Raw genomic sequence first — 21,261 nt, forward strand, 5'->3', positions numbered from 1 at the left:
AGCTACCTTCTGCACTGGGTGTTCTGACCTTTAGAGAAAGTTAATCATGCCATCTACTTTCACTCTTCATTTAATCTCCCCTTCCCATCTGTTCAGTTTCTCTCAGCTGGAAGCAAGATGAAGAACGAGTACCAGTCAGCCCTCTCAGTGGTCTGCAGCCCACACTTTGGGGCCATTTATTATAAGGCATTAACATCAATTGTCACCTGTATCATGACTGTTACCTCAATCCATCCCAGATTAGCAAGCAAGAATTGATTCTCTAAATATCTGAACTGCAAAATGAACAATAGACAGACAGACATGCAGTATCAGAAGAGACTGTTCTGATCCTTTGGACTAAAGTCTGAAATAACATATGCCAGGTGCCTTAGCTCATGTGACAGGTTAAAGCCTTCTGCTTGAGTCATAGCATCCCTTTTAGAAAATCTCTTAATCGAGGTTTCATGTGATAGGTGCTCCACCCCTACTGCTAAACAAGATGTTGTCCAAAATAGTTAATTACCTTTACCATTCCAAATATGCAGACTTGGTGTCTTATTTCCGTTTTAAATTTGACAAATGCCTTCTTCCAGAAGGCACAGAAGAAATCAGCAAGCTCTTCTTTTCCCCACTATTCTAAAAGAACCCCATGTCTTAGTAGGTATTATTTATAGACTATGGCCAGAAGTAAGTTTAACTTTCTCTTCAATAAACTGTGGCCACTCTCATTATTCTTTCAGACCTATAATTACTCTTCTACTTCTGAATAAGTATTTAAACCTATTTGTTTTGTAGAGCAATCACTAGAACTAAATGCAGAATTCCAGTAAGGATCTTTCCTGAGCCATACTCAGAGGTAACACTACCTTGCTATTTCCAGAGGATATTCAGCAAAGATAACTTCATCCCAAAACTGTACTAAGTCTTGGGACTTTGAGAATTTTAACACAAGCGTGAGAGCTCATATATTTGGCTGTTACCATGACACCCATCTTCTTCTTACTGTTTTTTAATGAGGATTTCCTCTTTTTATGAGTGACCCACTTGCTTTTTCCTGGAGATACTTAATTTTGCATTTGATTGGATTAAAATGAACATCCTTTAACTGTGTCCAGCCTACACTGTGACCCAGGTCACTTACTTCTGTCATTATTTCACCAGTTTTGTATGATTGGCCAATTTTACCAGTAATTACTTCAAATGTCTTCCAAGTAACGCTAGAGAAATTGAATAGCACAGACATTTCAGCACATTGCTGAAGGAGACTCCCAGAATCTCTGCAATTTTGTTTGTAACAACTGACAGATTTTTTGGTAGTCTCATTTTTGAGCTGATTTCATTTTCTGTAAAGAAATGCTGTCTGAAATACTGTAGCAAAGTTTAAATACACTTTATGATAACTTACTTTATTCACCGAACTTGCAATTTCATGCAATCAGTTTCATTTGATAGATGTTATGTTCCATGAAACCATGATGATTGGTACTAATTGTGTATCTTTAAATTATTTGCCATATTATCTCATATCAAAATTTTCATATTTTTTCTGGCACTTATGAAAGTTTAAATAAGTTTATCAGGTCACCTAGTTTATACCCTTAAAAATTAATATTAGATTGTTTCTTTTCCTGGAACATTTTGAAGGTTTTCTAATATTCCATAAATTTCTAAAATGAACATTAATGGTTCAGCAGATTTCTGAGCCAATTCCTTGAATATTCTGGGCTTCCAATTATCTCATGTCGCAGATGGGAAATATTTAATACTAGTTGTTTAGCACAGTCGTCTGTTACTGACTGTTCATACATTAAAAAAATAAATGGATGGATGGATGGGATGGATAGCTGGGTAGACAGATCTCTCTTGGACATGATTAAACAGCAGTGGAAGGTTAAATAATCCAAAAAGTCATCCAACCCTATTAGACACTGGAAAACAGCTGAAGTGCTATGCCCTTGCTCTGCAGACGCACTCCTTTATTGAGTATTCCAGTACCCATAAATCACCTTATAATACAATACCTTCCAATGCACACATACATTATAGAGCTACTTACATACAGATTGTATCCTGAAATTCTTTACAGCACTAAAAAATTGCGAGGCAGCAGCTAGTACATTGTGTAAAGAACACAGCAAGGTAAAGACCTTGCAAAGCAATTAAAGGAAAACCTCAATTCTCTGATAAGACTAATAAACACGGAGAAAAAGAAACTGAGGAATCGTAGGAATCAAATAGACTGAAATAGCAGGGAAGATCTGAGGAGCAGGTGGGCAGGTACTCACGGGGGGAGAAGGACAGGAGCTATTGAACACCACTGTTCCCACAGGAAGACTACTTTGATGTGAGCACCTTACTGCTGCCTTCACAGCAAAAAATGCCTCCCTAGATCTCACCTTTCATAAAAGCTAGGAACCCATGAGCTGAGGGAACAGTTCTATTAATAACAAATTGTATCAATGACTAATTCCTTAATTACTGTCTCAGATTCTTGGAGGAAGGACAGGAGGGCAAGGTCTCTGGTCTAAACAATTACCAGCACTTTCTGCAGGTCCCTCCATTTTGGTATTCTCAGACACACGGTGTGACTCTTGGGGCTGTCCCATGTAAGGGACATGGGAATCCATGATTCTTGTCCCATGGACTCCATGATTCTTGTGGAGTCCTTCCAGCTGAGGATATTCTATGATTCAGCTGCTCTAGTCTGGCCAACCTCCTTCCTATAGCCTAGGGGGAAGCACTTTGGACACAAGGGAAGCAATAGGCATGGACTTCTCCTTTGCTAGTGCCTAGGCTACGTGCGTGGCATTTCTTCTCTTTCTCTCCCAGAGGCTGAGCAGCAGATCCTTGCTCTTCTGTTACTCTCATTTCCCTCTAGTAAAATGAATATGGGTTGAATGTCAAAAGGAAAAAGTTCAGAGATGCTCTCCTTAGCTAGTGACTTTCATCACTGAAGGAACAAGAAGCACCAGAAAAGATCCTTCATGGCAGTCAGACAAATATTCTGATGGCCAGAACTAGTAAAAAAAAAAAAAAAAGTCTGGTCTACAACAAGCTAATAAGCAGCAATTTCTACTTGCTTATGTGTCAGTGTCTTGTAAATTATATTTCTGAGATGGCAGCAAGTACCTGGAACATAGATAAAAACGTTCTTCTTAGTTTTAAGACAAGTTTAACATTCATTTCTTTGAGGTGCCTCTTTTCCTTTCTATTGCCTAAAGGCAACATGAGTGGACCTGCTGTAGGATCAGCTGCCCACAGTTCAGGAGCCTGGAGGAAAAGTCCAGTCTTGCATCTTGGCCTCATTTGTCGTCTTGACTGATTTGAGGGAAGTTCAGCACAGTTACCATGCACTGGGCTCCATCCAGAGGAAAGCTCCTGCCCAGAAGAGACAACATGTTATTTCAACCTGATAACAGATCATCAAGAGGCTGTTTTGCACATTAACCACTGATTCTCCTTGCCGGATGCAAAGCAAACAAGAAAACTTAGAAGGACCAATTAAGGATCCATGGAAACATAACCATGTGCTCCTATTCAGGACTGCTCTTAGTGCAGAAACTAATTCATGGACAGGCAGAGAAAACACGGACCATAAACAAAAAGTTTACAGTCACAAAACAGTCTTCAGATGTACTCTGACATATATTGTGAATTCCCTTCTTCATCATCCCAGCTGATTAAAATAGAAAAACAGCCCTTAGGTAATATCTGTTACATAAAGCCATTGGTGATTGTGCTGATCATGTAATGAGAAAGGCACAAAGCTCCCTCCCCACGTCGCACCATAAGAACTTTCTCTGGAAGAGAAAAGGCAGAGAAAATAAAGCAATTCCAAAATTGTAGTCCAGTTTCTGCCTAGTAATAGTTAGCACAGTCTTGCAGGAAAAGAGCAAGCCAGAAGAAGTAGTGGGCTCCAACAACAGTTCCTTTCCTGGAAGATGCTGTGCGGAATCAGAAAGAATAGATGCCCTCTGTTTCTGTCCTAGCAGCTTTCGCCATTCTCTGCTGCTTTTGATAAATCATTTATTAGAACAGTGTTTTTACATAATCCCTGGGGGGGGGGGGGAAGAAAAAACCCACCAATATCCCCCCCATAAAGTAGATTTATCACAAAATGCTGTCCTCCTACCAACTGTCTCCAGACCAGAACATATATTTCTCTGATTATTAATTAACTGATGCACAGAAAGAGCTTCAAGCTTTTTAACCTCTCCCTTTCTCTTTCGTCCTTCAAGATGTACATGACAATGCAGGGGTGGTGTTCAGAACACAGAGAGCAGCTGTACTACTGCCATCATGTTTTGAGCCCATGGGCTCAAATACTGAATCCCTCTAGGAACTGAGTATTTAAGTTATTTTCCCAGTACATACATTCTATTCCTAGTCATACATGTTCTAATCTGTCATAGTACCACGAGTCCCGCTGACACAGATGAGGAGAAACAAAGATTGTTGACTGCCAGTACTGCATGTAACAACACAAAAAAGTCAAATCTGCCAGTAGGTATTTGACCTGAGAAGAGAAAGGAATATGCTGTTGTTAGTCCAACATGCCTGTCTCTCTGCCTGTCCCTTATCCACTGTAAAGTCTAAAATCTCATGATAAGCCATAGCTTTCCTTCTCTTTGGAGTTCATCCAAATACCTTCCACAATATGAAACACGGCTACACATAAATAAAAGGAAAGTGGGAGACTTGGATGCACCAGCAACTTATGAGCATATCAAGGCCCTCAAAGCTAAAACAGTGAAATGAAGCTAGAGTAATTAGCTGTTCTGTCCCTAGAATATGATCACAAAGAAAATACACAGTTATTGGCATTTGCCCATCTCTTTCCAAAGATTTTAAATCCCCGTTCCTCTACCCTCAGCATCCAGACAGAGGAGATTTTTATACTGCATCAGTGAATAGCAGAACAACTAAGGAGAAAAAAATCTGGTCCAAATCTGTAGGCAACTAATACCAGAATCAGAGTACAACTCCCAGCTTCATTATCTGGTCTAAATGAAATATAGTGAGCAAATGCACTTCTGATCTCTCTTATTAGTCCCATTTGTTAAAATGCTGTATTATTTACAGCTTTGCACAGAATGAGGAAGTGGGCTAAGAATTCCATCTCAAAAGCAAAAGTCATGATAAAAACTGGTACAGCTTCGTGAGCTTATCTCACAGCAAGGTCCTTCCAGAGGCACAACTATATTAGCACCCCAGCACAAGGGCTTATCATCCCTCGAAGGTCTAGTCTTAGCAAAAGTAGAGAAATAATAATCTTCTGTCATAGTGGGCAGCATTTCTGGAGGGGTTTGATTCAGCAATTAACATCACTTTGGAGAGTGACCCACCCAGGCATTTAGACATTTGTTAACATTTTACCTTAAGATATCACTCCTAACTTATGGAACCAGGTAGATCCCACAACAGAGGTTCCTTGATTTAAGCTGGGTGCTGGCCTTCACTGCAGCCAGCACTGCTCCCCAGCCAGTGATTCATTTGAGCACAGCTAAGAGTGTCCTGTAAGAAGAGAGAAATCCTGCCCTACCCTCCACGGACTGCATTGGCAGGACCTCCACTGATTACTATAGGCTCCTAAAGTGTCTTGTTCACAAAAGGAGGGATGTGCAGGCACAATCTAGATGTGCACATGTAGGCAGTAGGAAGGACATCCCAAAAGGACCAGTAGCAAGAGTAAAAATCAAAGTTCCCAGGCAAGGTATGCTCTCTAAAGGCATGAGCTAAACAACCATCCAGCTGCAGCCAACTCAACTTTGATATTGGATTGCTGTGTGTATATCAGTAAAGTAAACATACCTGGCACTTCTCCCTAGCACTGGGGACAGCTGGCACAAAATGGCCTACACCCAAATTATTAAATTCTCTCAATTTCCAGAACATCATGGACACATCCAAGTTAACCACTGAACACAGCCTGTCTTCTGTGCTAAAATTCACACTTCGTCCAGGAATTGTTTGATGTTAAACATTATTCAAAAAAAAAACCTCAGCACTACAGATTATTAGGTTCCAGTTTCTCTGAACTTCCCTGGAACGGCTTTAGTCTACTGTTTTAGATAACTGATGTGTGTTGGCCAGGAATATCAGCAAACCAGATGTGATTTTTAGAAAGAAAACGGTTTCACTATATCTTATATTCAAGGATATGAGGTATATAGACAAAATATTTAATGTTGAAGCTCAAGTAAGGCATCCCCAAGGGAGTTTCCAGAAGTATTTTAAGTCTGAATGTACTTGGGTGAAACCAGGAAGTGTTTAGTTTATTCCATTGCTGAGAGTGAATCATAGGACTTTGTTGATAGATTATTCAAGTAGTCAAATGCAAACTGGCAACATCACCAGGCACTTACTGCCTAAAAAGTGAGGGCAAGAGCAGATCCATTGCTATTGAATAAAACCACAGCTCATTACTCACTACAGCCCTCCAGCTTTCTTTGATGATTGCTGTGGGGCTTGAGAGTACTTTTTGTTCATCTTCAGAGCTGCAGTGTTGGTACCTCCTCATCCAGGGGGTTGGCAGGAAAACTGTGAGTTCAACCAGTTTACTTGGAGCCTTGGCTGCAAGAGGGGAGGACAAAGAAGGTTCCCTATTTATTCCATTGCCCTCCCCCCCCTTTTTAAAACCCCATGTGCTTCATGACCTGTCGTGAAGTCACATTATTAGCCAAGGTCAGGGAGCACAGCTTAATGCAAAGCTGCCTTAGCATGCACAGCTCCATGTCTTTTTCATATGCAAGACACCCTCTGTCCCCTGTGAGACTCACCTCCGAGGAGGAGCTAGACCAGGGAGGAGGGGCTGCAGAATGGATCCACAGCACAGCCCAAGGCTGTAAGCCAGGCCTGGTTCTGCTGTCAGGAGCAGGTGTATACCTGGCAGCAAACGCTCAGCATTAGCTTTTTGAGGGGTTGCAAAAACCACCTCTTCATTTCAGCCTGTCTGTGGAGCAACACCAGGCTCCCAGGATTGATTTGTGCTGCCGGAGCCTTGCAGGGGTGGGTAAACAGATGGCTTTGTCTGGAGAGCAGGCTGGTCCAGGCTAGTCTCACCCAAGGTTTGTGCTCAGAAATGTTGTTGGCACACAGGGACATTTCTGGCATGAGTAGCAGAGGCAATGCTTGTACAATGTGATGGCCCCCTGCCTCACTAATATGTCAGACCCATGGTTGCTCCAGCAACAGCCATAAACAGCATGGGGAAACAAGGCCTTTTTTTGGATCTAACATGAGAAAAAAAATTAAAACTAAAAATAAATTTCCAAAACAGAAACAAACAGAAAAACAAGTAAAGCTACACCAAAAGTCCTCCCCAGAGCTGAATGCATTAGAATGCATTAGCTGAATGCATTCTGGGTGGTTGACCTACATTATTTCATCAGACTGTTAGAGAGCAAATGAAGACAAAGAACGTCTTAGGTGACCCATACATACAATATTCAGTCACTATAGTTGTTTCTAGTGCTAGATGTGCTCCGTGGTTGATTGGGAGATTTGCTGGAAAAATTTGAAATTCCATAGGAAAACCATGTTAGGAAAGCACTTGTGTTCATCTCTCAGCTGCAGAGTAACATGGAGTTTGCAGACATTGCCAGTGATTAAAGCTCTTCGTATTTTTTGGCTAGCCAGCAATCAAACCATTCATGCTGATTAATACAATAATGAAGAATTTTTTTAATTCACATTTTACTTATATTGCCATAATAAGGAAGCTGCAGTAGGTGTGTTAGGTTCCCCTCATCATTAGCATTGGAAGGCAAAGAAAAGGTTATGATGGCAAGTTAAGGAAGGTTTAGAGCTTTACCCAAGTCACAATGGAGGGAGATGGAGGAAGACAGAGTGCCTTGAGACCATGCATTACATCTGCTGACTCCCAGCTCAAAGGTGACCCAAATCTTGTGGCACCAGCATTTGGATCCTTGTGCTCCACATAGTCTAGTGTTCAGACTGGCACTCAGACCAGGCACTGTGTCCTGGGACACTGATCTGTAACAACCCCTCCTATCCTTTGTCCCACATTGGCAACCATCCTTTCCTCACTCTCCTGCCCACCTGCCCACCCTCCTTCCTGCTCACTTCCTCCCTCTCCGTGCCCTCACCCCCTTCCCCATGTTCATTCTCAGTGGTCGTTGCATGTACGTGCCTTGGCGCCCTTCAGCTCATTAAGTCCCATGCCTTGCCTCGTGTTTTGACAGGTTTTGTGAGTTTTGACAATCCTGCCAGTGCCCAAGCTGCTATCCAGGCCATGAATGGATTCCAGATTGGCATGAAGAGGCTGAAGGTGCAGCTGAAGAGGCCAAAGGATGCTAATCGTCCCTACTGAAGGGTTGTGGGAAGCGCTGGATACAAAGCACTAGCACAGGTAACTGCATGGGGAAAGGGGTGTCAGCTACACCTGTAGCGTCTCTCTGTGTTGTAGACCCTGAAGGAGATTCAGCTCTGTGACTCTCTATCTTCTGCCTTTTTGACTCTGGCTAGAGATTCTCTGCTCAGACACGCACCCACACATAAACTAGGAACTATTTGTGTGTGTGTCTCTTTAGAAAAAGAGGTGGAAGGATGCTTAACAAGGGATAAGACAACTTCCTCATCCCAGGGGCATCCTGCATCTCTAGAAAGTGTTTCTGGTCACTAGAGGAGAGTCAGCAGCTGTCCTGATTCCCCCTGCTCAGTGAAAGAGAGCATTTCTGGTGCTTGAAGACAATCTGCAATTAAGAGGTGGGACTGGGCTGCGTTTAATCCCAGGTGACTGGACTGGGACAGTGTCTGTCTCAATAGCTCTGTGTTGCAAACGTTTCAAAGCATTCTTCATTCTTCATGCAGTACAGTCTGTATCCAATTCCATCTCAGCATAATAACTTAATGTAAATATGTCTCCCTGACAACCAAATAACCCCTGATTTATTTCGTTACAAACCCAAGAAATTAATAGCAGGATCCATGTTCACTTCTTGGTCAGTTGTTTTAAACTCCTGTGTGTAGATAAAACCGGACCAAAGCCAAGGAAGCTTAGCTGGAGTAAGGACCTGGGGTCTCGTTTTTAGACTCATGTGCTATGTATTGCTGGAAATAAGCCAGCTGGATGTTTCAAGGGACCTTCTAATACATGTAACAACACCAAAAATATCAGAAGCCACAGCTCATTTCATTGGAATCCAAACATATCACCAATAACAAAAATGAAGATATTTCCAAAAACGGAAATATTTTCCACTACTGGCTGGCTCTTTCATTAGGTAATTCTTTGAGAAACAGAAATATAAACCCCTATGTGTTTGTTTACAGAGACAGGAAATGCTCCTGTTGTTAAAACTGTTCCACACTAGAGATTCCCCAATAAACTCAGCACCTAGGGAGGCCCTAAGCAATTTGTACTCCTGAATTAGTGATAAAGAGATTGGTTAGGTAACATTTCTGTGTCATTTTAGATGTAATGTCGAAGATTTTGTGATTTTTATTCAGGCCTCTTTTGATTTATCTAAGACAGGCAGGAAATCCCTATCTTCAACTTTCCCAAAGAAAAACAGAGTGCTTTAATTTTTCATGGGGATCCCAATATGTTTGAAAAACATATTTTTCCAGTCTTCAGAGCAGTATCTTTTCCAGTGAGAATTCAGGAGTGGGATCAAAATGTCTTTGAAAGAGGTGCTGCACTGAAGACAGCATAAAGGAGATTAAGAAACCTTTCAATAAACACTTTAGGTGCATGTGCAGGAAACAGCCTCCATAGTTTAGAATCTCCTTTATATGTGACTATATGAAGATAACCATCAATGCATTTTCCCCCTTCAAAAACCTCTTTTCTTTTCCTTGCTTATGAAAAGGCCTCTTGGAAGCTTGAAACCAAAACATGTTGCCATATCCAAATGCTTTTTGCTTCATCACACTGGCTTTTTTTCTGCAGGCTTTGCTGGGGGAGAGCGGGGGTGCATGCATGCAACTGTGTTAAAGCAGGGGCTGCCTTTGTCAGGGAGGCTTTCTGTGACACCTGCAAAGGGATCAAGGGACACAAAGGTCTCCCTAGGTAGGCACCAGGCTTTGTGTCTCAGCATAGCTGTGCTGGCTGAGGATATGCTTGTTTCTCATGGTGGTGTCAGAAGATGCAGGGCTGTGGATACCTGCGTTGTTCAAGATTCACCACTATGAGTTTATAGTGGTTTTTATCATCATGGCTCACCTAGAAGTGCTCTGAGGTCTCAGCTTGTTTCCTACGAAAGGTTACTCACTAGAAGGACAAAGATTTGTTGCTTGGGTACTTTTTTTCCAAAATACTTAATTTAAATTATATAAAAATGAATCAGCAGTAAAAGAGTGATATAATTCCATGTGTTTCTCTTAAGCATTTTTTTTTCCTTTCCTTTGCTTCTACTAAGCAGAACAGTCTTAAGGAGTTGCCTCTAGATAGGAAGTCCTTTAGCCTTCCTGGCTTTGACTTTGGCTTTGGTACTCTGCTGTCCAGAAAAATCAGTTTTACCACCAGATCACTTCCACCCTTGGCTTAGAGAACCTTGTTTAGAGACTTGTTTAGAGACCCTATCAAAATCTGTCTCAGAGGTCCTTGTTCTCTTGCATACTCACACCTTGTTGAACCTGTTGCAGGAGTTATACCCAACTTCTACCAGAAAGGAATTCTCCAGGAAAAAAAAAGTATAATTACATGTGTTTTTCTACCTGACAGAAGGAACTGCCTGAGTGAATGTTGTCCCAAGGAGGATACTGCAGGAACGTTCCCCAGGGGGAGGATTTGGGTTACCACAGGGAGAACCATGCTGCAATAGACTGGAGAGGACACTTGGTGACAGCCAGGATACCCAGAAGGTCACATGGGCTTAAATCCAGGCCTTTCTTCAGCTCATCTACCTCCCAGAGATTGGGAACATTGATACCAGCACTCTAGAAGCAGGCAGGATTCTCAGTCAGGAAGGCCACAGGTCAGCTTTCCCACCAGGGCTGGGCAGTAGTGATCAGGGCTTAGTGATAAGCCCTCCAGAATAAGCCTGACTCAGAGATAGGTCAGCTGTTCTTGGCTAAGCACAGTATTATTTTACCTCCACTGCTGGCTTGATTTGCAGCTTCCTTTAACTGATAGAAAGATAATAACTCCACTGTGTTTTTTATCTGTCTTTACTTTGGATGCAGCTCTTCAGGGTCTTTAATTCCAGTTTGAAGCATGTGTGCAATGGTATTGACACCAGAGTAATTACTCATGTGCTTCAAGAGGATGCTCAAGAAACTTTTTAATTGGGATTTTTCCAAGAAAGGGCTTTTTTTCTATTGAATTGCTTCCAAAAAATAAGAAGCTGCCAATGACAACAACAAAAAAAATCAGCACCTAGTTTGATATAATCCACTAGAGTGTTTTTTTCCTAACTGAGAAAGAAAGGGCCTCACTAAATTTTAATTCTGGATGCACTTTTTTTAAAGAAAACTTTTAAATCTCCCTTTTGGGGCACAAGAAGTCTAGGCCACAGCAATTTGAAGTCCTTTGTTTTCTTTACAAGTGCACTAAACTTGCTGTCAAACACTGAAAGGGTTTCTGTGATGCAGCAGATAAGTCCGAAGCTGCAGCGAGCAAAGTCCTGGAGAATTTAGATGGCAAAATGGCTGCCCCATTCTCTTTTTTCTTTATAAGTAAAGAGGTGGCTGTAGGTGGAGAAAAAGGAGGGGAGGAATGATGGGCTGGGAGAAAGCAAGAGAGGAGAATCATTTGAGGCAACTCTGCCAAAACCAGTATATTCTATTGCCAATTCCCCTCAGGACTAGGAAGCAAGGACTCAGAGGCACTCCATATGTCTTTCAGATAGAAAATGCACAAAATAATTAAGAAAAAACCAACTTGAAACCCACATCTCCCATAGGTGGCCTTTGCTAGGAGCCCTTCCACACCCTGTGCTGTGAGGAGCTGCAGGTGCAGCCCGCAGTGCCTGGGGCTGTGAGCCCTGAGCCCGCTGCCAGGACAGGCAGGCACGGCAGGACAGCACTGCCTAGAAAACTGCAGAGCTCAGAGCCCTTCCAGAGCTCTGGGCAGAGCACAGAGCAGCCCAGGAGCATCCAGCTGATCGATCAATAAAAGGCACAGCACACAACAGCCCTGAAAATCCTGTCCATTCCCCTTCTGTGGCTTCATTGCAGTGGCTGGTCACTGGCAAAGTGATGTTTTCCACCTCACACAGACACTCTGCTGCTTAAGTTTTATTTAAAGCTAAAGATGCAGAGACATTTGGGTGAGACTAACCCAGAGCACTGGCATGAAACTGACTGAGACAAAGTGAGTGTGAGCAAGACAAACTGAGTGAGGCAAAAGGGAAACAGAAAAGTGAAAAAAAAATGGAAGTAAGATCAACAGCAAGATCTTTTTTAGCTGCGCTCCAGAGTAGTGACAAAACATTGAATGGATGCACTGCCCAGGCAACCTGCTTCTACAAAACACTGGGGAAATAACATAGGCCAAAGCTCAAATACGAAAATAAAAAAAAGATTTTTCAGGTCCTCCTTCACTGCTTTTTGAACATGGACTGATGTCTGGTTTATTGTAAAATGTGTGAAATACATGTTTTTGCAGCTGTCTGGAATAGGTGATATTTTTACTCTGCAATTTTTGTTTGGTTGGTTGGTTGGTTTGGGTTTTTTTTTTTTTTTTTTTTAATTGGAGTGTATATTTTACCAAACTGGAAAACTTTGCATTTTTCTCTTTTTGTTCCCTAATAAGAGAAAAAAATAAAAGCAACCCAATCTCCATTTTTAAGTAAGATTATGCCATCAGCCAAAATAAAACAAAAAAGCAAAATTCCAAATTGTCATAAACAAAAATATGTGAGAGGAAAACTTCTGTCTTCTCTTGTCATTTCAGATGGCTTCAATGCAAAGTCTAGTGAAAGTGTATTTTTTACTGAAATTTTTTGTTGCTTTTGCCTCCCAGATAACTTTCTATTACCTCTAGTGAGAGGCTATTCTGCAGCTGCATTGATCTCACTGTTTTCTATTAGGCTATTCATCTTGAGATTCATTCCAAATACCCTTTTTCAAGATAAAATCCCATTTCTTCTAGTTATGCCTCCTACAATCATGCTAACCAGCTTCTCTTCCACCTGCACAGATTATTGTTGTTTCCCTCTTTTAGTCATCACTTAGATCGTTTAGGACTTGCTTACATTATGGAAATTTGCACTAGTATAATTGCATCAAAACAGTACTCCAGCACAAGCTTTAATATGAGTGAATAAAGAGAGAAAAAAATCAGCACAGCTTAATTTTGGAAAGTCTGTTCAGGTACTGGAAAAACATCACCTCAGCCAATATTTTTTTCTGTTCTTTGGATTACTTTTGTTTTTCATTTCCACTGACACCTGTGATTAAATTAAGCATCACTCACTGTGTTTACAACCTAAACTTTGTGCTGTTGTGCTTGTACTGAGCGAATGGAAGTGAATTTTAGTGGGGGAGGTTAAAACAGGATCCCTGAAGATGTTTGCAAGACTGACAAGGAAATCCTTTATTTTTCTGTCTGATCATTTTTAACCCGTCTGTCCATTTAAATTACTGATAACTTTATTATGGCAAAATTCTCATGTCTGTTCTAGAAACCACAGTTTCGATACCAGAGCATGCAAAATCCCATTTGCTAATTATTTTATTCTGAGATTGGCACACAATACAATGCACTGATGGAAAACGACAATAATTAATTACTGCATTTACTCCAAAATTACAATCACTAATTACTGCTCTGAGACTGAATTCCATTCAGCAATATTTGGAACTTGCTCTTCCTCAAAGCAGGGCAGCTTTTCAGGAGTATTGCTGTGTTTGCATCTAAATGAGTCCATGTAGGTCACTAACGGATCTGCACTATTTGTCATGGGAGTGATAGAGCAGCACAAGGCAACACCACAACACTTTCCCTCAGTTTGGAACAGGAATTCTTCATTAAAACCCAAGTTTTGGGGGGTTTTTATGTTAGATAATGTAAATACTTCAGAATTAAGTAACAGATATTAAAGCAGCCTCCTACTTCTCATCTCACTGTGATGCTCTTGGTCCTGGTGCTCTAGACTTCTGGAGAATTGTGAGAACTTTTGCCAAAGACTCGGCCAGCAAAGAGCCTTCTGAGTTCTTCCCCAAATACACAACACTGTGAAAAGACCAGGAGCTTGTTATGGTGGTGCCCTCTTCCAAGGCTTCCAACAGCATAACCCCCAAACTCCAGGGTTGACTGGAGGGTAATAATTTCATATTCAGCCACTTGACCAAGATTAGTGTGGGAGATCATATGGACTATGACAAATTACCTAAGTAAGTCAGATTTTAGAGGCTTTCTAGGCTCAGTGTAAGCTTCAATTGCATCAGTTAATGGGCAGCTGCAGTAACCTGGAAACAGCAGCCTTTGAAGGAACATTTCTTCTGGGTTCATTCAGCACATAGATCTGCTGGGCCAGTGCATGAGGGACTGCAATTTGAAGAAAAAACAGAAAATATAAGAAAAGGAAAGAGTAGGCGTTTGAAACAGCAGTGATTTGAAATGAGAGCCAAAGAGATGGAAAAACACAGGAGGCATCCATAGCCAAATTTTTTGTTCAAGCAGCAGCAGCAGCAGCAAACACTGACAGAATGAATCCTCTGCTAAATAAAATATGTACAAAATGAATGAGAGAAGGCAAAGACCCACAATGGAAGAGGATTGTGAAAATACAGGATGAGTCCTGGAAAACAAGCACAGTCATTTTTCTACAGGGCCTTCCAATAAGTTACAAGTCAGCAAAATCCATTGTTACTGGGACATTGACAGAGAGACCAGTACTCTCTAGTGAGCAAACAGGAAACGGGCACGTTATCAATTTACAAATGCTGCTCAGGGAGAGAGCAAAGAAAGGTCTAGAACTTCAGAGATGTTCTTCTCAGATGGCCCCAAATTTGAAGGCAGATAGAGCTGTCTTTGGTGTGTTCAGTTAATACAACCATCAGCACCATAAATGTGGTTTTTTGCCCAGGTAAAGACAATATGAACAGTAGGCAGGGCACAGCCCTCTACGTCTAAGAAGAAGGTTAAAACCTTCTTCCAGGGAAACTGGAAACTCACAATGAAATCAGAGTTATGAGTTAGCCCCAACATGTACACAGGACTCAGGTCACTTGTGCAGCATTGATCACTAAGCTGGAAATGATCTGATCTTTTTGTCACTGACCTTTGAGAGCTACTGCAGAACCATGAATTGAAGCTCTGTGGGATAGTGTTTGGCACTTGCACTGTAGAGATAAAGAAAAGGGAGGCTAAAAAACTCCATGAAATTTACTCTGCAGGGGAAAACTGCTACAGGAGTTGGCAAGAATCTTAATAAGGGGTTGCAGAGCACTCCATCAATGTGAGCACCTTAAATTGATGTCCTTATGGTTTGGAAGGCATATACAATCAGCTGCACTAGAACACTGTTTCTCGTTCCCACGGTTATACCCAGTGATATATCAAATGCAATAATTGCATATTTGAATAATTCATAGGTACGGTAACTTTGGCCAGATACAAGTGAATATCAAAACTCTGGTCTCTGAAGTGTTTGATTCAGCTGTAGTAGAGAATTGAAGGTTTACGGTACAAGCCTTGCTTCTCAGGTGTCTTTCATCCAGCCCTGTGACTGCAGTTAGGGGAAAAAAAAAAGAAAAGAAAAAAAAAGAGAGTTTTTATTTCAAACGGTTCATTTTTCCACTTAGCTGAGCTTCATCCAACCTTTTTGAAATATTGGGTAGATGGCTGAGCTGGAGGGGAAAGGAGAACAGCAGTCAAGTCATTTCCCAAGCAAGAAGCAGAGTAAATGAAAACTCAGTGCTCTGTCTGGAAAAGTACTAACCACAGCCATGATTGGGCTAAGTTCTCGGGCAGTGTCAATCACCAGCTCCTCTGAAGCCGGTGAAGTGACACTGATTTATGGCAGCCAAGGATTCAGGCCCACTATTACTTATTTAAGTCTAAATGTTCTCCTAGCAGAGATGTTTCAATTATTTGCAATTCAGAGGGAGATGCAATGTCACCATTCTGGCTGCTCTGGTCTTCTCAGAGCAGAGACACGAGAGAATGATCATGCCCACCTCCAAATATCACCATGGCTCATTTTAAAAATGCCTTTTTAGGAAAATGACTTGCAAACAGAAGAAAATCTCTTGTAGCCATGGAAAGCTGCAGTTCCTCACTCTAGTAATCCTCTTTAGAAAGCAGATTTCTCCCATTTACTGGAAGATACATTCTCCCTCCCCAGCTCTTCACATATCCCTTTTTCCTGTGTAAAACAGATCCAGCAGCTGGGCTGCCTGCAGCATCTATTCTATGCAGAGCAATAACACTCTAAAATCCTCACAGTGACAAGATGCCTACCTTTGAAATTTCTGGCTCTGTGATGCCCAGTCCTTGACGCCACAGATATCTTTTGGTTGATACAGATGTGCTGTAGACCACATCTGTATCAACCATTGTCGTGGTAGACCCTTAAAACCAGATTGTTCCAAAAGAAAATAGGTTTTTACTACCTTGATTTCTAAGGATTTGGAAACAATTGGGCCATTAAATCCATGGGCTGTGCAGTCAGCTAAAAATTTGTCTTTGCTGGATAAGATTGTCTATTTTTCTCCACTTTTCTCTACTCTCTTGAAGCATCTCCACTCATGAGCAGAGTTTGCATCCCATTTGCTGTGATGCATGACAAGTGAATGCTTTCCATGCTCTTTATTTTCCTCTGTGCATTCTCCTTGCATGGTATATATTTCTGGCAGATTGGACCCTGGGAAAGAAAACCAGACAGGCAGCCCAAAGCCAGCTGTAGGAAACTGGGCTTCTACCTGTCAGTTTTAAGAGATTTGATGCTTTCAGAAAGGTGTTTATTTGGGGAGGTTTCTGTCTTCTGCTCAGGTTACAAGAGCATTGTTTAGTATAGACCACACAGACCTTGTTACACAAAATCCCAACAGAGATTCCTACAGGCCTTGTTCCCATTACGCATGAAGACCAGTGTAATGCAATTTAGAGAGAGGTGTACAGATCCTCATCAGGAGTAAAGGAATAGCTCATACCTGGAGAAGTATTCCTACACTTAAACCTGAATGGAGGAATTCATGTCCTTTGATAGCTTGTTGAAGAGCGTGTAATGTGCCATTAGTAATTAGGAAAGGCACATAGACTGGCACCATGGTTATCTCTGGGGTGTTTTCTCTCTCAGCACAGACCCACTTCTTGACAGCCTGACTTCTGGTGGTCACCAGGGATTCCTAGAAGTAACCCCAGGATAATTCTTAGGATTAAAATGCAAATAATTTCTTTCTTCAGAAATGCTCTAGAATAAATGAGTTGTCCTGAGGTTCACAGGTATCTGAAGAAGTGCTGGGCCTGTCCTTCATCTGGGGAAAGAAAGTAGGCTTTGAAGGAGTGATGATGATTTGTGCCAGCTAAAGGCTTGCTGTGGGATTTGGCCACTTACATTCAGGGAGCAGAAATCTTCTGCTTTTTCTCTTCTAATCTTTCAAATTGCCTCTGTAATTTTTTCCCCAAGTTGTGTGTGCTCAGTGTGTTCTGTCGATGTGAGAAGTGGTAATGTCACTCTGCTAGGAGTTTTATGGTTCACAGAAGGCAGGATTTGTATTGAGATAGACAGATAGATGGATGTCTGGTGCCTGCACACAATGTATTACAGAGATTGACCCAAAATTTTCAACACTAAAATCCCAAACAATAGACTGAGGGAATCTCTGTCTGGGAGATTTCAGATAGATTTTATATCTTTTTTTTTCTGATTAATACAAGTCCTTAAAAGCATATCATCCCTGTCCCTTTGCCCAAATATTTGGAGAAGATCAGAGTAAAGAAGGATCAATAGCAAATAAGTAGTCTACATTTTCTCAAGTGTCAATGTAAAGGAGGTCAGACATGCCATACTGAGGAGGGAAGGGAAGGATACACAGTTAGGGAAGTCTGGTGTGCATTCAGATAAGGAACATTCATCGTGACAAAGGAGGAGGTGAATCCTGTTGCCCAGGCAGCCCATGAACTCAGGGAAGGTGGCAGTGATGCTCATGTCCCCCTGACCAGCCAGGCCACACTGAGATCTGGGCTCTCCCTGCACATGAGAGGGACGTGGAAAGGAGCAGAATTGCTGGCTGATGGGAGCAGTAGGGACACCATCCTGCCAAGCTGCCTGCAGAGCCTGGAGCTGCCTCCTAATGAAGGCGAGCGGCTGGTCACAACTGGAGGCGAGCTGTTCCCCATTTGTTTGTGCTCCTCAGAGTGGCAGGGATCCGCTCTCCATCAGAATAATCCAATTGAACAAAATGATTCATATTAGCAGGCACATCTGTCTGAGGCCAAAGCAGAACCCTGGTGTTAGTTTAATAAATGGCGTTCATTAAACTCAGCTGAAAATATAATCTGGAGAGACTGATGGGGTGAACAGAGCAAAGAATAAGCAAAAGGAGTTAGCAATTATCAGATGTCATTTGTTCTACTGGTACCACGGAATTGGAGCTTGTTTGCTGAAATCTTAATTTCATTTTGCTGAGGCAGAATCCATCAGAGAAGCTTATGCTGCAGCTATGATTCCTGTTTGTCAGCCCTTGGTAGGGAATGGGACATTTTTCTTTCCTCCTTTTCTACCAGACAGAGCTCTGAAGGAGCACAGATCCCAGCAGAGAGCACAAGGACAGGAAAGACTGAGGGAGCAGCTCTTCCTTCTCCATGAGAAGACTGCTGAGTAAAGTTCCCTGTGCTGCAATGGAGAGAACAAGGGCAGTGCTCTGAGACAGGAACTTTGGGTATTTCCAATGCAGCAGAAGCCATAAATCTTCCCACCTCCTATGCCATTTCCCCTCTGTACCAAGATGGTGTACAAACACTTCTCACTTGACTTCAGGAGCATTTTACACTCTCTAGGGTAGGGGCCAGTGTTTCCTCTGACAAATATTTCTCTCTTTTCAGACTATACAAAGGTTGGGTCCTTCTTGGTGGTCAGGTCTGGGAAACTCCTACAGCTGGGCACTGGTGGCTGTCCAAGGCAGCACAGGGGAGCAGGCACAGGCATTGAGGTGTTGGAGGCAGCCCACATATCCAGAGCTTAACCCTGAGGGTCTGGGGCTGCCTCCTTCAGGCCCAGCTCTCACCCTGCTCCAGCTCAGCCAGCTCAGTTATTCTGGCATTAACATTCCTGGCCATAAGTCTCCACACAAAACACTGAATCCAGAGGGAGTGCTCTAAGGAGGGAGAACTGCCTTTCCCAATTTCTGCTGAGCAGAGGAGAGCTTCTTGAGTCTGACTTACAGAATGGTCAGCATTTGAAGATTGGCTGGACAACCTGTTTCTTGCAAGTTGCTTTGGTTTTGTTTAGTTTTAACTTGTCCCTACGGGTATTCAAATGGTCCTTGGTGTGCTTCAGGGGAAGGCAAAAAAGGATTTTATATTTATAGACTTTCCAGAGCTATCGAGTCCTAGCCAGTTAGAAAAAATCAAAAGAATAATGGAGGAGAAGGTAAAGCTTGACCTCATGAGCTTTCAGCGTTGATTAGTTTGTTGGTGTCAGGAACCTTTTCTTGTTCAGGGCAGACTAACTGTGAAATAACTCTTTTTTCCCCCTACTCTTTAATCTGTCTCCTGTATTCCCAAAGGGAAGGAGGAGCCAATACCTACCTTCCTGGAGCTCTCCTTCAGAGGAAGCAAGTGCATGGGCTTGCACACCATCAGCGAGGGGCTGGGTTTGGGTTTGGGTTTTTTCTGAGATTCATCTTCTCAGTGTGCCCTTTGGCAAGAGGCTGAACACCTTCAATTTCCCTCAAAATTGTGTAAGAATCAGTTGCCAACACAAGCTGCTCTGGAGGTGGTCAGAGGTTTTTCTCACCCTGGTGAGCACAGAAGAGGGAGGGAGAGTTGTAGAGACGGGCAGCATCTTTCTGATGTCTGCCCTGGATTCCACCATCACAATCAGGCCTCCTTCACAGCCATGGAAGTGGGTGAGGCATGCACTGAATCCCACCCCTTGCCCACTGCCATTCCTCACACAGGTTAATCCTGCACAGGGAGGAGCATAAAGGCTTAGGTTAACATGATCCTGTCATTTGCATGAGACTGGTGAGAAACTTGCTGAATTTGCTTGGTTCAGCTCTGTGGATCAGGCAATGATAGCACTCCCAAGCCAGCACAGCTGCAGGCACAAGGGGACATGCTTCACAAGCACAGGCTATCTGAGGTGACAATGAACCAGAAACCCAAAGAACTGAGACTGATCAGACTCAACTGGATGCAAATAGAATTTGGGATTTATTTTCAATACTCTTTTCAAAGTACACTGAAGTAACCTTATGAAACAGATATCATGGGAATCAGCACACTGGTTTTCAGTGCTTTCAGAAAAAAAAAAAAGTTTTGTTTTGGATTTCTTTTTAAATTCTCAGACAAAAAGTTTTGACTATTTTTAAGCAGTAATAATGTTTGACTGATCACCTGCATCTTCTACACAGAAAGACTTTAAACAAAAATGTGATCCAGTTCTAAATTAGAATCATATAAATACCTCAGCTATAGCAGTGAAATGAGTCACAGACATAAGTCACATGCATAAGTGTTATCAGAATTCAATTCTGAGACACTAAAATTCACCAAGGGTTGTGAATTCTTCATATGGAAACCACTCCAACTAGATGGTGGAATTCTTGTCTTATCTTTCTCCTAACTCAGAAACAGTTACCATCTCCTTAGCTAAAGTATCTTTTTTTAAAAGCTTCATACAGAATTTGGCTTCAAGAATGTTTGTGGGGTTTTTAATAAAAAATTATGAATATTTAATAATTAATAGAACTATGTAAGCTTTTTGAGTCATCCTGGACTTTAATCAATTTGAAATATTTGGGGCACCAATTTCCACCTTACTACTCCTCACTGGAGGTACATCACTGCTTTAGTGCAATTAAAATGAAGCAGGAAATATTTTTAGCTAATTGCACTGTGCACCTTGAAGGTAATTTGAAGCTGCAGGCGAAAAAAAATATCAGAAGGTGTAATTGAGTGCTGCAAGCTGGGAGTTTGTGTTTCTGGCTGCATTCTGATTTAAAGGGGTATAGAGACAGGGCATGGAGCTGGACAGCCTTGGCAGAAGGAGAGTGAAATCTCACCTCTGGAGAACAGTCCCAGGGTGCACCACAGGCCAGCCGACCCAGCAGCCCTGCCACTGGCACAGGACCAGCTTTGAGAGGGTCACTGGAGACCATGTTCCTGAAAGGGATGTCAGGCTGGGAGGTGAGCTGTGGTCT

General features: G+C 42.1%; 1 protein-coding gene across 19 annotated transcripts in view; it reads left to right on the plus strand.

Annotated features, from left to right (window-relative positions):
* Window positions 1-21,261, plus strand: part of CELF4 (CUGBP Elav-like family member 4) — a 710,045-nt gene that overhangs the window by 662,934 nt on the left and 25,850 nt on the right. For 18 of the 19 annotated variants that reach the window (XR_005255538.1, XR_005255539.1, XM_038125919.1 and 15 more), the window contains one exon: window positions 8,187-8,353. Coding sequence is in view for 17 of the 19 variants with exons in the window: in XM_038125919.1 (XP_037981847.1) it covers window positions 8,187-8,314 (128 nt within the window). In the remaining 2 variants the exon portion in view is untranslated. Of the gene's footprint in view, window positions 1-8,186; window positions 8,354-8,587; window positions 12,610-21,261 lie in introns of those variants that run through there. The other variant, XM_038125913.1, reaches the window with a different exon arrangement.

This window comes from Motacilla alba, chromosome Z, assembly GCF_015832195.1.
Source record: "Motacilla alba alba isolate MOTALB_02 chromosome Z, Motacilla_alba_V1.0_pri, whole genome shotgun sequence".
NCBI lineage: Eukaryota > Metazoa > Chordata > Aves > Passeriformes > Motacillidae > Motacilla > Motacilla alba.